The sequence below is a fragment of the Carassius auratus genome, chromosome 50, assembly GCF_003368295.1.
Source record: "Carassius auratus strain Wakin chromosome 50, ASM336829v1, whole genome shotgun sequence".
Taxonomy (NCBI): Eukaryota; Metazoa; Chordata; class Actinopteri; order Cypriniformes; family Cyprinidae; genus Carassius; species Carassius auratus.
Genome location: NC_039292.1, coordinates 11,134,634 through 11,150,519, shown reverse-complemented (window position 1 = coordinate 11,150,519; position 15,886 = coordinate 11,134,634). Strand labels below are relative to the sequence as shown.

At 37.8% G+C, this 15,886-nt stretch overlaps 2 protein-coding genes across 2 annotated transcripts; one reads left to right on the top strand and one right to left on the bottom strand.

Annotated features, from left to right (window-relative positions):
* The first annotated feature begins 66 nt into the window (after positions 1-66).
* On the top strand, positions 67-7,838 carry LOC113067002 (long-chain-fatty-acid--CoA ligase ACSBG1-like). The gene is made up of 15 exons (XM_026239176.1): positions 67-359; positions 1,357-1,440; positions 2,013-2,068; positions 2,204-2,475; positions 2,606-2,694; positions 4,407-4,527; positions 4,616-4,696; positions 4,774-4,923; positions 5,012-5,188; positions 6,004-6,182; positions 6,278-6,508; positions 6,606-6,823; positions 6,930-7,069; positions 7,152-7,398; positions 7,532-7,838. Exons 2-15 carry the CDS (start codon positions 1,379-1,381, stop codon positions 7,606-7,608), a joined length of 2,100 nt encoding a protein of 699 aa, XP_026094961.1. The 5' UTR covers positions 67-359; positions 1,357-1,378; the 3' UTR covers positions 7,609-7,838.
* A 241-nt stretch (positions 7,839-8,079) lies between these two features.
* Positions 8,080-15,272, bottom strand: LOC113067001 (isocitrate dehydrogenase [NAD] subunit alpha, mitochondrial). The gene is made up of 11 exons (XM_026239174.1): positions 15,146-15,272; positions 13,268-13,330; positions 12,255-12,338; positions 11,985-12,099; positions 11,453-11,640; positions 10,004-10,137; positions 9,774-9,876; positions 9,146-9,210; positions 8,969-9,053; positions 8,712-8,864; positions 8,080-8,613 (listed from the first exon to the last, which is right to left on the bottom strand). Exons 1-11 carry the CDS (start codon positions 15,173-15,175, stop codon positions 8,530-8,532), a joined length of 1,104 nt encoding a protein of 367 aa, XP_026094959.1. The 5' UTR covers positions 15,176-15,272; the 3' UTR covers positions 8,080-8,529.
* Positions 15,273-15,886: the final 614 nt, after the last annotated feature.

The following is a 15,886-nucleotide window of genomic DNA, read 5'->3' as shown; positions in this document are numbered from 1 at the left end:
GAATCCTCTTCTGGTATGGGATATTACAGTAGCCTATACCCCACAATATTTCAGCAGAAATATCCTGTGAATCTGAACCGGTGATGTCTGATTTGTGAATTATTCACTCTTTTGAGAGGGTTCTTTTGCATGAATAGGTCACATGAGTTCGGACAGACAGCACACTCACCCACTGAATCATTTGTAGCGGTTTCTCTCTCTAACAGGTTACTTCAGAGCGCAGAGGACAGACTGTGTGATGACGTGGATGTGGACCTGTACTCTATTAAAACCCCAAGAGCGTCCAGTCTTCTGCCAGCGGTGACGAGGGTCTTGAAGTTCAACACCTGCTCGTGCAGCTTGTGGACCACTTAATACAGGTAAGACTTTTTCCTTCTAAGAGAGAGAACAGTGTTGTATTGCTCTTTCTTATGCGTATTGTTATGAATATTATTAATTAATACTATATCATGCACTTTGCTTGAAGTAGCCTACAACTTTTATGGTCTGAACTTCAATACAGATTTAATGAGGTTTGAATTGAGGTCTTTTGGTCGATTAACGTGCTCAATATGTCATCATGTCATGTTAACTTGTAGATTAATAACATGACTCTTGTTTTTCGGATCTATTCATTTCTTTATAAAATAGTAAAAAGTGCAATTCAACTTATAATTTGATGTTTGGTGCAGATAAAGTAAAAATGTCAAACTGTACTGATATCATTGAATATATATATATATATATATATATATATATATATATATATATATATATATATATATATATATATTAGTTTGGCATATCTTTTTTTATTTTTATTTCTTGTTATTCTAATACTTGGAAAACAATGGTCCACTAAATCAAAGTCATGTGGTGCAAACAACATTCATAAAAACACATAAATCTTAATATAATAGAGGACCTAAACCCTCATGACCAGGTCATTAGGTCTCTGGGTTTGATGTAAGAGACTTTAGAGTTTGGAACACACACACACACAAAAAAAAAAAAGTTCTGTGAATGAAAATAATAATAACAATCTTCCTCTTTGGTGATAAAACTAAAATAGAAAAAAAATCCCATTACAAAGAAATTTATTTTATTGAAAATAAGTCAGAATAACATCAAATAAACTCTGCTGAGTGGGTTGTTTTACACTAATTCTAAGGACTGTAACAAATTAACACATGAAAGCCAGCAGACTCAATAAAATGCAAAGATATTTCACGCTGAAAAAACCTTTTTGCCAACTTTTCCTAAGAACTTCTATTAACATTTCCCAGATGCTTGACACGCTCAGAGCATCTAAAAAATGAGCACATAACTGAAGTTTTTCAGCTATTCATTGATTCGTTCTGTCCTCATTATGCCAAGAACCTGCAGTCCTGCAGTCAGAATGAGTACCGGCACTCAAATACACCAGCAAACTGATCCAACCGATAACCAGCTCGGACAAAGGTATGTGGATGTGTTGTGGATGTGTTTGTGTAATATAATTTCTTGAATTAACTTGCGCTGTGATATCTTCATCATGTCTTCATTCTGCCATGTGTTCACCATGTGTTTATGGGGCTTCATGGCAAAATGATTGAATACTCCTTTAACATTGACAACCAAATGTCTTGTTTTTCCAAAGAGTTTGGCAGAACATTACTTTGTGCTTTTCACCAAACACAGGATCAAAATGAGCAGCGGAAATGAAATCAGCCCATCTGCCAGTTCTGGCACTCTTGTTATAAAAAGAGCATTAAGTCTGTCATTTTGTTGGGATGCCTAGTTTAAAGCAACCTAATGTGTCCATCGCTTGTGACTGTTGTGTCAAGTACTGAAGTGAAATAGAAAATAGAAGTTTCCACAAATGATAAGAATTAAATTCACACATTTTGTGCGCTCCCGTTTGTCAGCAAAGTTGGCAATGATGTTGAGAGGTTACAGTATTTAATTCATATGTATAGCAGCAAGAGCTGGGTCTGACTGCAGGGAGAGCTGGTGTCCACTGCTATCTAACAGACCAGCAATCTGTGTTTCAGCTTGGCCTGTTCACCCCTGACAGACCTTATGCAGCAGGATGTTGGAGATGGATTGTGTAAGTAGAGTAACTATTATTTTGTTTAGCATATTGCGAGTTTGGAGATCAGGATTATGTTCTGACTTTCTAATCCTGTTGTTCACATCATCAGATTTTTAGTCATTGACCTTAGTCATTATCTATTCAACGCAGCAGAGAAAAAGAGCATTGAGGAGGTTCTGGCAGGTGCAGAATTGGCCCCAGCCCAATCTCTGTGGACTACAGAGGCCAGCGGATCAGTTCAGCTGAGAATGGATGAACTTTGTCCAGAACAGCCCATCACCGTGCATCAGATGTTTACCAACTCAGTTCAGAAGTACGGGAAGCTGACCGCTTTGGCAAGCAAAAAAGGAAACAAGTGGGAAAAAGTGACCTTTTTGGAATATTATCACCTCAGCCGAATGGCTGCCAAAGGCTTTCTAAAGGTGATCTCAGAGCAGTTTTTTTAAACACTAATTTATACATAACATGTTCATGTTACAATATTTATTCGCCCAGCTCATTCTCACGTAAGTTATGAATCGGATATAATGCAATATTTGAACATTCACCTAGCTTGGTCTGGAGCGGTTCCACAGTGTAGCCATCCTGGGATTCAATTCAGCTGAGTGGTTTATTGCTGCTGTTGGAACTGTCTTTGCAGGGTGAGAAAAAAAACCTGTAGTTTTTTTTTTTTTTTTTTTTTTAAGCTTAAAATTTCACACTTGTCATTTTTGGTATTGCTAAATTTTAATTGTACTGCATAAACGAGGTGCATCTTCTTCTTCTTTTTTGTAGTAAGGGTCGGTTTCTCTGTCCGAGTTCACATAACAGAATGGTAAAATGGAGCATTTGAAGGATAAAACAAAACGTGCTGTGCATCACCTTTTGTCTTTTGGATCATGCACACAACACCAAATGTATTCTGATTAACACATGTTGGATGAAGCCAAGCTTTTGCTTTTTTGTGTTCCCATCATTTTACTGACGACTGCTTCTCTAATCTCGGAGAGTTCAGCACAGGATTCACAAAACTCTTGCTGTTAAAAAAGATGGCCAAACTACAAGTATGGTAAACAATAGATGTTTACATTTTCTGTCGAGTGTTCAAAATGGTCTCATCTACATTAATGAAAACCGTGCATTGGAGTAAAGACTTTGTAAACCTCCTTCTTCGTCTTTGTGGATTTGTGTGCAGTGTAGCTGTGACAGATGACCAGTCCCAAAAAGAAAAGAAGTAACAGTGTGCCTTTTATATTGTTTTATTTTTTTCAGTTTGTCAGTGTTTTTTTGTTTGTTTTGGTCAATGGATCAACTTTGCCGCTGTCCACCTGCCCTGCCTTGAGCAAGGGAATCTCTCCCTCGAAAAGCATGTCTCTCCCATCAGACCATGTTTCCAGAAGACCGTCTGTGCTCGTTTCTGCAAGCAGAACTGAACACTGCCACATGAACACAGTCGTCCGGGGAGGGTCTGCCTTAACCGTCTGTCTCGCGGATGAAGACGCCAGCCCCACTCCCAACCCAGTGCCCAGCCAGTCACAACCCCATTGCACGGAGCGTCTACCTGAGCCCATCGCAGATAGAGTACAAGGGGATGGAATAAAGCCCCGCCCACACTTAGGGTTAGCTACAATTGGCCTCTGAAAATATTTTGGATAATTGTATTGACCTGTGCCATCAGTCTTTCCACTGTTTCCTTCCAGCACTGACTTCTTGAATCTCCTAAATTTCTGGAGACTCTCTGGCTCCTCCTTCCCTTATAGCTCTACTTTAGTCCTCAGTCACTCCGGCTTCCATATCCTCGCCTCTGCCTCAGTCCCCAGAGCCACTGTCTCTGCCATGACCCTCAGGGTCACCCTGGGACTTCACTCGGTCTCCTCCTGGGCCTTGTCTTCCATTGGCTTCGTCTCTGTCAGTCCCTGGTGTTGTCAGCCTTACCTCCAGCATAGCTCCTCCCTCCTGCGATGGGGCGCCACCAGGCATCTCCTTGGCTCCTACCACCACCAGCACCTCTCTCGTTTCTTCCATTACCACCTCTGGATCTCTGTTCAGTACTCACAGTCACCAATCATCATCAACCTAAACCTCCTCCCATCAGTGAATTGTCGGCGCGGTGTTGCACCTTTTTAGGAGGGGGCATACTGTAACAATTAAATTCAGTGTAGTTTGTTGTAAAACATGGAACAAAATATCCCAAGATTGCTAAAAATACCCCTGGGTTAACAATCTCAAGTGTAAAAAGCTTGTTTACACATTGGCCAAGATGTTGCAGATGCCATTAACATCAAATATAACCTTAAATGAACTTATTAATGTGGAAATGGAGGATTATGTCTAGGATCACTGCCCTCACATCTATATTTTTTGTTTGTGCTAGGGGTATAGTGGCAGGTATCTATACCACAAACTCACCGGATGCCTGCTTCTATGTTGCTAATGATTCAAGAGCCAACGTAATTGTTGTGGAAAATCAAAAGCAGCTGGATAAGATTTTAGAGGTAATATTTGATCTACTTTATTTTCTAAACATGGACCTCATTTATAAAGAGTGAACAAGCTGATTAATACTCCTGTTTGTCTTGTTAGATAAAGAATGAGCTTCCACACTTGAAAGCCATAGTACAGTATTCTGGATCTTTGAAGGAGAAGTTGCCCAATCTCTATTCAGTGAGTGTATGATATATAGAGATCCACGTAAGTCAAAGTTACCCAAAGACTTACCATAAATATTTGACTCTGAACAGTGGGAAGAGTTCATGGGACTAGGACTGGAAGTCTCTGATCAAGAACTAGATGAAGTCATTTGTAGCCAGAAAGCCAATCAATGCTGTGTACTTATTTACACCTCTGGAACAACTGGATCGCCAAAAGGAGTAATGCTAAGTCATGACAACGTAAGCTGCTATGGAAAATTACATTCATGATCTAGCAGCAATGTTGTGTTGCAGGTTATTGACAATTTTGCATTCTGGACTCTTACAGATCACATGGACAGCCCACCATGCAAGCAGGGCTGGAGATATGCAGCCAGCTGAAATCAGTCAAGAGTCTCTGGTCAGCTACCTTCCACTCAGCCATATTGCCGCTCAGATCTATGATCTCTGGACAGGGATCCAATGGGGGGAGCAAGTTACTTTTGCTCAACCAGATGCTCTAAAGGTAAATGTTCAAGAACAGGACTTTTTTTTAGCTTTAGGTCAGGGCACACAGTCCTGCTTCTGGAGGGCCACCTTCCCATAGAGTTTAGATCCATTTTGCCTGCCTTAACGTTTCTACTAATCTTGCACACTCTACTGGACAATGAAAACCCTGTAGCACTTTATTTTACAGTCCTGTTCCTCATGTGCATACTGTGTACTTATTATAGTAATTACAATAACTATGTAATAACTTGGTACTAACCCTGAACCTACCCCTAAACCTAACCCTACCACATGTAGTTAGCTTGTGTTCCCAGAACTTTCTTAGATAAATACACTGTAAGTACACTATAAGTACATGTTAGTACACGTACTGTAAAATAAAGTGCAACCGAAAACCCTGCTTTAGATGCTGTAACTGGTGTCATCATCATATATTAGTGTTTTCATCAAAACCAGGCCAGGACCTAAGTATATCGACTCAAAAAAGAGCCCTGAAGTTGTTTGAGATCCAAATACTCGTATAGACTAAAAATAAGATGGATAACGCATCTCCAGTTCCTCTTCTACTATAGAAAAGTGAAGCCAAAAAGTCCAAAAAGTATGGCCACTGTCATCTAATGGCAAAAACATAATTTAGAGCCCAAGTCTGTGGAGTAATAATTCATTTCGAGCCAGAGTCCCCTAGCCCAAACGCACAGAGACCCAATCATAGACACAAGCACTGTTTTTATAGTATCAAATAACTAACAGCAAATAAATGAGAAAAATTAGCACTTGAACATCAGTGTGATAAGAACTATCTAAAATGTAAAATGTAATGTTCTCTTTTAGGGGAGTTTAGTAGACACTCTTCGAGAGGCAACCCCTACAGCCCACATGGGCGTTCCACGTGTTTGGGAGAAAATTATGGAGAAAATCAAGGAAGGCATTTCACGGTGTGGATACATGAAAAGGAAACTAGTGACATGGGCCATGTCTGTTAGTCTGGAGGCTAATCAAAGGCTTACCAAGTATGTCAATCATTTTACAGTATATCATTGCCTGTTATGTTACGTCCATGTTATTTAAACTTTTCTTGTTTTTATAACCATTGTCATCAAATCAGGGATGAGAAGTCATTCCTCTTTACTCTTGCGGACAGCCTGGTCTTGCAGAAGCTTCGTGCCGAGCTGGGCTTCTCCAATTGTGTTAAGTTCTTCTCAGGCGCAGCACCCATTGGAAGCCAAACTCTTCAGTTCTTCCTCGGCCTCAACATTCGGCTTTATGAAGCCTACGGGATGAGTGAAAGCTCAGGACCCCACTTTATGTCTGGGCCAAAAGCATACCAGTTTTCAAGGCAAGCCCTCTTATCTCAATTTACAAGCAGATTACCTTCAATCCGAAGGCCAATAATCAACAAGTTGAATGTGTAACAATTCCTTAAACTCTTCTAGCTGTGGTAAGGTTGTTCCAGGCTGCCAATACAAACTAGTAAATGTAGATGGTGATGGCATTGGAGAGGTGTGTTTCTGGGGCCGCAATGTCTTCATGGGATTCCTCAACCTGGAGGACAAAACAAAGGAGGCTTTGGATGAAGATGGATGGCTTCGGTCTGGAGACTTAGGAAGGGTAGATGAAGATGGGTTTCTTTACATCACTGGAAGAATAAAAGGTGAAGAATGTTATTTTGAATCATGCGTATTTTTACTAGCGTCGATGCTATAATTGGATTAAAGTTCTCTTTAAGTGGCATTTTCATCCAATCGCTTTCCATTCAGAGCTTATAATCACAGCTGGAGGAGAGAACATTCCCCCACTTCCCATAGAGGATGCTGTTAAACAGGAGTTGCCAATCATCAGCAATGCCATGTTGATTGGAGACAAGAGGAAATTTCTGTCCATCCTGCTAACGCTAAAGGTAAACAATGCTTTGAGATAAAATCTGGCTTCAATGCCTCCAAAAGCATATAGGTTAATCCACTCTTCCTCCGCTTGGATAGTGCACAACCAATCCAGAAACTACAGAGCCCACTGACATTCTTAGCTTAGAGGCTGTGGAATTCTGTCAGCGGCTTGGCAGCCAATCGACAAAGGTGTCAGACATCCTTGGTGGAAAAGACAAGCTAGTTTATCAGTCCATTGAAGAGGGCATTGCACGGGTCAATTCAAAAGCAACCTCAAATGCCCAGCGCATTCAAAAATGGACCATATTAGGGAAAGATTTCTCAATTGTTGGAGGAGAATTAGGTGAGTGCTGTGAACACTTCCCAACAGACGTCCAATGGGAAAAAACAATTATGTATTTTCTGATGGATCATAATTTCTATAGAACCTGGAACAGTAGATATTGCCAAAGATAATAGAATTTGTTACTTTTCAGGTCCTACAATGAAACTTCGTCGCCCAGTGGTGTTGCAGATATATCACGGTGAAATAGAGAGTTTTTACAAAGACTAGGTGACCTCCAGACTTTTCTGTAACTCTGTTAAAGATAGTTTCTTATTTTGGCCAATCATATTGTAGAAATTTATTTTTAATCTAAGACAGAGTGCCGATTTAAAATTACTATCACTAAACATACTGTTAATTGTCTTCAATGTAAATTGGATGTTATACGTTTAATATTCCTGTATGTTTTCACCAGATCTTAAAAATAAAACTTGGTCTTTGTCCATATACTTACTGTATATGGTAATCTAATCTAGTTTATGCAGTATTATAATGATCATATAAAAAGTGTTCAGTAAAAAAAAAAAAAAGACTCGGTTGTTTTGTCCATAAAATAGACATACATACATATATATATATATATATATATATATATATATATATATATATATATATATATATATATATATATATATATATATATTCCATCCACAGTCATATCTCGATGGTACAGTCATTTCACAACTGACACAGCAAAGGTCAAGAGCTGTTTGAATTATATTAATTGTTAACCATAATGCAAAGTTCATACCTTATGTAAAAGCTTAAGCATAAAAATGTGAAGCATATTAACATTAAAACCACACTTTAAAGAAAAAGAAAATAATTCAATATACCGTTATGTATTTAAGCCCCTAATATCTTGATTCCCGTCATGTGACAGAAAGGCACATTTTCAAAACACATCAAACCAGAGTAAATGTCGAGACAATAAATACAGTTTATCTTCGATTATGTAGTTCCTTTTTGACAGAGTAAAACAGCTCACAAATACAGTCACTGAAGGACAAGAATTTAAGACAAAAGAGAAACAAAAATGCAGACACCAAGTAGAATCGTGAGCAGATATCAGAATGATGCGAAGATTAATTTCTTTTTTGACCATCAGTTCTTTAGGCATCAGATCAGAACATAGACACTAGATAAACCTCAATCCATGTCCTGCACTCTTCGGCAGATGTCAGCTGTGAACTCAGAGCACTTAGCATTTCCACCGAGGTCTTTGGTCAGAACCTGAAATATAAGATGGGCAATAAACGTACAAATATGTTCTGTCTTGATGGTAGAAGCTAAATTCATGTTCATATTCATGTCCGAATGACCGATCCTACCTTCTCATCCCGAATGGTGTCGAAGCAGGCGGTCTCGATCTTTTTAGCGTGCCCGTGCAGTCCCATGTGGCGCAGCATCATGACAGCACTCAGCAAGAGAGCAGTGGGGTTCGCCAGGTCTTTGCCTGCGATGTCGGGGGCAGTTCCGTGTACCTAACATATACAATAAAAGGATTATGATACATGGAATATTTCTATTCATCATCAATCACTCCATTGTAAAGCTACTGCATCATCCTCCAGAGTTCAATACATACCGATTCAAATATAGCAACACCATTGGCTCCGATGTTCCCACTGGGAGTGACTCCAAGACCCCCAATCAATCCAGCACACAGATCACTGAAACCCAAATCAAAGGCTGATGACACTTGCACTTCATAGATGATCATTTCACCTATACTAATATTATATGATGCTTCATAAAGTCTCACCTCAAGATGTCACCATAAAGATTTGGCATCACCAGTACATCAAAATGAGATGGATCTTGCACCATCTAGTGGATAATCACAACACAAAGCCATGTATGAAAGATTGTATTAAAATGAAAAGGTGATTTCTGAGTCACTACATTGAATATTTCTTCTAATACCTCGGTTTGAGAATTATTACAAACTTGTTCATCCTGAAATGTACATTTACAGGTGGAGGGGGACCACATTTACTTGTAATTGTTGATGAAACTACAGGAAAGCCAACCCCAAAGTGTAATTACTGTGTGAGAAGCGAATTCCATTAAGCCCAAAATATAATTTTCAACAACTGAAAGCAATGCAAAAGATTTGTGTATTTTCCAGATTTCACTAGATCTATAAAAAAAAAAAAAAAAGCTTCTGTAATAACAAGAAATAAAATGTAAATATTGAAAGAAAATATATTTTATAAAATATTTTGGTTTACATTTTATTTTACAATTTGAAAAATGAGTACTAAAAATGAAATAGTTATATAGAAATATAAAAATTGAATAAAATTGCAAAAGCACATTTCCTACGTTTTTTTTACAGATGCAAGAGGTGTACAACAGGCCTAATGAATTAAGTTGTCTTGTAAACATACATTGAGACAGACTGTATCCAGATACATCTCGGTGAATTTCACATCCTTGTAATTCTCAGCAACCTCTCTGCACTTCCTCAGGAACAGACCGTCAGACATTCGCCTAGAAGACACCACTGAATTACGCATTTTATCTTACGATTATTTTGTAGTTAGATACAAAACAATACATTTGTGACCAGTAGAAATCTTCATAGCTACAGTGTTACTATGTGATCTGTGATGCTCACATGATGTTGGCTTTGTGAACGGCCGTGACACTGGTTCTTTGGTTATTCCTGGCGTACTCAAATGCATACTCAGCAATGCGTCTGCTGGCCTCCTCGGTGATCAGTTTGATACTCTGCACAACTCCATCCACAATCTGATTAAGAGTTAAAATAATATTGAGACAGAGTCAATTCTGTACAAATCACTTTATCTTGGCAAAACAGGGTCAGGTTAGTTCATACAAAAGGCCAAGATATGATGACTGCTGTACAATTTAAGTTTTGCAGAGCAAGTTTCATATGGTGGACTAGATCAGTAAACAAGGTTTTATGTACATCATGTACCATTTACTGTAAAGGTGTTTTTAGTTCATGTCCACAAATATTTTTTTAGAAGTAAATGGATTTTTAAATTTACAGTCCTCTTCAAATGTTTAGGGTAGGTATTATTAATACAAAAGTTTTTAAAAGAAATCGCTCTCAAATGCTTCATTTATTTGGTCAAAAACCACAGAAAAAACAATAATACTATGATAATTTAATCACAATTTTAAACAACTGTTTTCCATTTGAATCGATTTTAAAATCGAACTCATTCCTGAGATGGTAAAGCTACATTTTTAATCGTTTCCAGTGTCACATGATCCTTCAGAAATCATTCTAATATGCTGATTTGCAGCTCGAGAAATATTTCTTATTTATTATCAATGCTGAAACCACAATACATTTTTAGGATTCTTTGAGGAATAGAAAGTACAAAAAAAAAAAAAAAGTTTATTTGAAACAAATCTTCTGTAACATTACAAATGTCTTTACTGTCACTTTTGATCAATTTAATTTAATTTTTCTAAACTCTTAAACGGTATTGTATGAGTTCATAACGTGAACAGACAAGGGGAAGATCGCAGGAATGGAATGACGGCCTGAAGGTCATTTCACATAACAATTTGACACACTATGGACTGGGACCAGAGACAAGTGATTTACAGCAGCCATGTGGCACCTACCTAAAGCATAAACAGCACTGAAATATGAGCTGTGCCACTGAATTCCTGCCAGCACTGTGTGAGAAACTGGTTAAGACAGCATTAGATGGCAATAGCACGACCTTTGATATTTGTGAAGGGAGCCAATCAGCTGCTGAGAGCTTCAAAAGTCAAATGTCACTCTATTGTGCTATACTGGACCTAAAGGTCTAAAAAAGGATAAATCTACATAGAGTTGCAGAAAAAGTATGTGAACCCCATCATTTTATATTCTCTGGCATGAGCTCAAAACAGCGATTCAAACCAATTCTCAAGAATTCTATTAAACTGAACCAATTATTTTGTTTCAATTCCATTTAAATCCAAAGGGTTTAAATACCTATTCCTGCAAATGCAGACCCTGAAGCAGAAATCAAAAGAATATGATGGTTTGGCCGAGTTACAGGTTAAATAGTTTAAAATACAGGGGACCACTCATATTTACCAAATGTTCGATTCCACTGTACTCTCCTTCTGTGTTTTCTCTGATGGTGACCAGATCCACATCGGTGTATGGCGTCTTATAGCCCTCGATTGACACGCAGGGACGCACGTTAGCATAAAGGTCGAAGGTCTTCCTTAGCAGCAGGTTCATGGATGGGTGTCCAGCAGCAATCGGTGTTTTCAGGGGTCCTGAAACATAGTTCAGTTTTGAGCATGCAAGTTTTATACACACTATGCCTGATATGAGACGAGGCGCGTTACCATAAAAAATTTGCGCAAAACTTTGACGATAAAAAAAGTATTGGCAAATGACGCCATTTCCATTAAACAATGTTATGCGACTAAAATGTAATTTTGTCCTATGTCAGTTTTGCGAATTAGTCATTTTTTCGCATTGCCTGCAAAACCACGTCATGCAAGCATAAAACTTTTTTGGGATATACGGGCGTTTTTGCAAAATTAAGGCATTTCCAATTCGCTATTTCAATTTGCGCAAGTTGCAATGAAAACGTGCCTACATTCTGCAAATGTACCTTTTAATCCAATTTTGTTTTTGTTCATCGACTCTTTGGCCTCAGGAGGGATCATCCACCTGCCTCCGGGTCCTTTAATGGCAGTCACGTTTCTCTCTTCCCACTGAATAGGGGCCTGAGTAAGAAAAGAAGTTCACACCGAAGCCTTAAAAGCAGTGTACAAAGGGTAGCTCAATTTTAAGCCTGACTCGTGGAGAAACCAGCATAATGCACTTGCTGCAACTTGCAGCCTAGGCTGCATTCCCCAAGAGTAAAACAACAGACACGTACCTTAGCTGCTTCAAATATCTTCATTACTGCAGTGGAGATCTCTGGACCGATTCCATCTCCAGGAATTAACGTTACCGTTTGAATCTGTCAAAATAAAGCACAAGTATCACAATCTGGCAACATTTTCCTGAAACTTTCTACATAAAACAGAGGACTCAGAAAGGGAATTAGAAGATTTTACTACTATAGTACAAAACGTCATGAAGTTTGAACACTGCTGGCTGCTTTAACTGTCTCTAGAACAGAAGGACAACAAAGGCATCAGGTGAAGTTTTTCTGCAGTGTGTGTTTTGAATAGGTCTGACTCATTGTGGGTTTACTAATGCCAATAAGTACAACGCCTATACGTGAACAATCTCGACTAAAGTAACTATTCAAATGGCACACCTACAGTTTCTTCAGGCTACAAAATTAATGTTTAAGACTGCTTTTGTGATCTAAACTTTATACTCAAGGCTGTGCATTAAGCTCTTCCAAGTACTTGCCTTTCAGACAAATACTGACCTTTATGTACCACTTTGTTTTCCCCAAACTATATAGTATATAGTTTAAACTCATAAAACTACTATAAAAATATTTGTATTTTATAATTTAATAATTTACTTGTCGAAATGTGTATATTTTCACACTTAAGGTCATTTTAGTGTTGAATCAAATTCCATTTTCCTACTATTTTTAACATATTAAAACATTTTATTTCGGGACGATTAAAACATTTTGGTTTTGGTCAAGTTTATTTCAAGTCCAACTTTATTTCTGAAATTCGGTTCATGTTAAAAAAGGTAAGAATTAGAAACGGACCAAACTTGACCACAAACTACTTTCATAAACCATGGTGCTAAATTCTTATTATATTTGTGTACCACACTATATACACAGTGTATTTAAAAAATATTATACAGTCATGGTATATGTAAACAAAAAAAACAAGTACATGGCGTCGCCCTTGGCAAGTGTCCAGAAACATGGAATTACCATTGTTAGATTGCCATGGGGAGCTGATTCGTACTTACCCCTCTGGAGAAGGTTCTGGGCAGTGGGCTCTGAGTCTTTATGGCTCCCATTACATGGGACACCTGCAGAGACCATTTTAACAGGTACAAACAGATCAATAAGACTGGAAGATAAATCAAGCTGATACACAGAACCCAAGCCATCTAGTAAAAAGCAAGCAAATTACCCATGTGCTTTTAAAAAGCAATTCAGGAAACAATCATGTACAAGGTGAATTACACCAGGGACCATCCTGAAGTCAAAAGATTAAACAAATGCAAAACGTTTGCCAATCAGTTAGGTGATTAAGTGTTAGTTAATAAATAAGTAAGGAAATATCCTTGGTGTAGTTTCACAAACCTGCATGGTCAATCATATGAACATTCAATTTAAATCAATCAGCCTAAAACAAAAGACTACGGGTCACTGATGATTAAACTGCTCAAAGAAGACAGCAGATCTGATGGGGACACTACCTATTTTTTTTTTGAAAAGCAATTTATACTGTGAGAGAGTGGTGCCATAAAACTGTGAAGCAAGATATGCGGCCTCAAAAGAATTTGGACACTTTGCCCAAAAAAAAAGAAAAATTGTACATCTAAATTAATTTACATTCAGAGTCATACTTAAAAATACATGAGTGCCACTGCATTATAGATAATAAAACTATGAAAGGGAACTATCCAATATCCATAACCATTTTCTCTGTTCAACCCCAACATCATAACAGATATACATTAAGAACTGAGATGATTGTAAGTTTCATAACACTTTTTGGCTGTCACCTCAGGTACATTCTTAACAGATCCCTTCAGTAAGAAAAATGAAGTTAGTTTTGATGAAAGGTCTAGTGTTTTTCATTTTATTATTATTTTTTTTACTTTTTTTTACCCCAATTACATTAATGCATTTTAAGTGGTGCATTGAGTGTCCAAACATATTTGGGGCTGCTATATATCTGTGCAAATGAATCATTCTGAAGTTATGGTTTGCAGAGATCAGATCCCCCATCAATTACAACTATTGTATATTTCATCCATCCAATATCGGTAAAATGACTCTAAACTACATGTGTAAAACACCAGTCTGAAGGACACCTAAGGATCTTCTCGTGTCCTCATCACTTGAATGCATGATTGTATGTTCTAGAACAGTCAGTGCACGAGGGAAACCCATGAACTAAAGGTCATCTGGTCTCGTTTAGTCTGGACATCAGTGAGCTCTTGTTCACTTAATCATCTTGTCGAGATGACCTTCATCCTCCAGACGGTTAGAGGTTTCCCCTAGCACATTTAAAACAGCTGTTTTACTAAACCCATTTTTAAACTCTCACCCTGACTATTTTAATGTCCATGTCAGATTTGCAATATTTTATGTCTAAAAGCCGCTGCGCGCTAACTGGACTTTCTTACTTCCGGAGTCCCGCTCACGTCACTTCCGCACACAGCATCTCTCGATAAGTTTTAATAGCTGAAAAGGCAAGCCTGTAGTTTTAAACTGTAACGTTACAGCCTGACCTTTCTGGCCTCTTGGTTGTTTACATACTCTTTGGGGCGTTAAACAGCATCATGTGTGAACGCTGATGTTGAAAATCTGTGGCGTGATTCATCCACGCATTCAGCCGACATCAACACGCATCGTGTCATTCTCTTAACTTTATTTATATTTGTTAAAAGACTCGTAGACGAGTTGACTGATAACTGTTAAACATGTAACGTTAGGTGCCTGTGTGAAGGACATGTAAAACAAGGCCCCTGTGGCATCTCTATTGCAACACAACGTTTTCTGCGCCAAAGAAGTATAACGTTATACTTGCATTCATACTTTACAGTGGTATTTGATATGACATAGCACAAACCGCTAGGATATATGGTTTGTTCATATAATATAGTGCTTACCGTTGACCTCCACGCGTTTCCAGCAGCCATCCTGTGCTACTCGTGTTCTAGGGACTACTAACTCAGTTCAGCTCTCCGTGTCTCATCCTCTGCTGTGAGGATCTGGGGTTGCCAGATTGTGCCTACACTACTAAGACGATAAAACGTTACCTTACTGCAAAAGTTTTCATATGTGTGTGTGTGTGTATTATGTACATGAGATGTGTGTGTATTATGTATATAAGATGTGTGTGTGTTTGTGTGTGTATACATAATTTTTGGCGTAAATTTACTTTTATATACCTATATTATTATTGTTACATTATTACATTTTCCTAATCAGCACGCAATTGTTCAGAAAAATCTATATACTTTTTTGAATATTTTTTTATTAAATTATTTAGGCTTATTTAGTTTAACACACACACACACACACACACACACACACACACACACACACACACACACACATATATATATATATATATATATATATATATATATATATATATATAAATATATCAATTGATCAGAAGTACCTAAAATTTTATTTATAAAAGGTAAGCAAATTATTTTTTTAATAAATTTTGTTTTTAATTAAAAAAAAATGTCCCCAAACAAGTTACATCCGTGTTTTTTCATCAACATGTTAAAAAAAAAAAAAAAAAAAAAAACTTGTAATATTTTTTAAAACCTGGCAACCCCATGTACTATTCCACTTTTCTGCATTCGGTTGTGAAGTTGACAACTCGGACGTGCCGA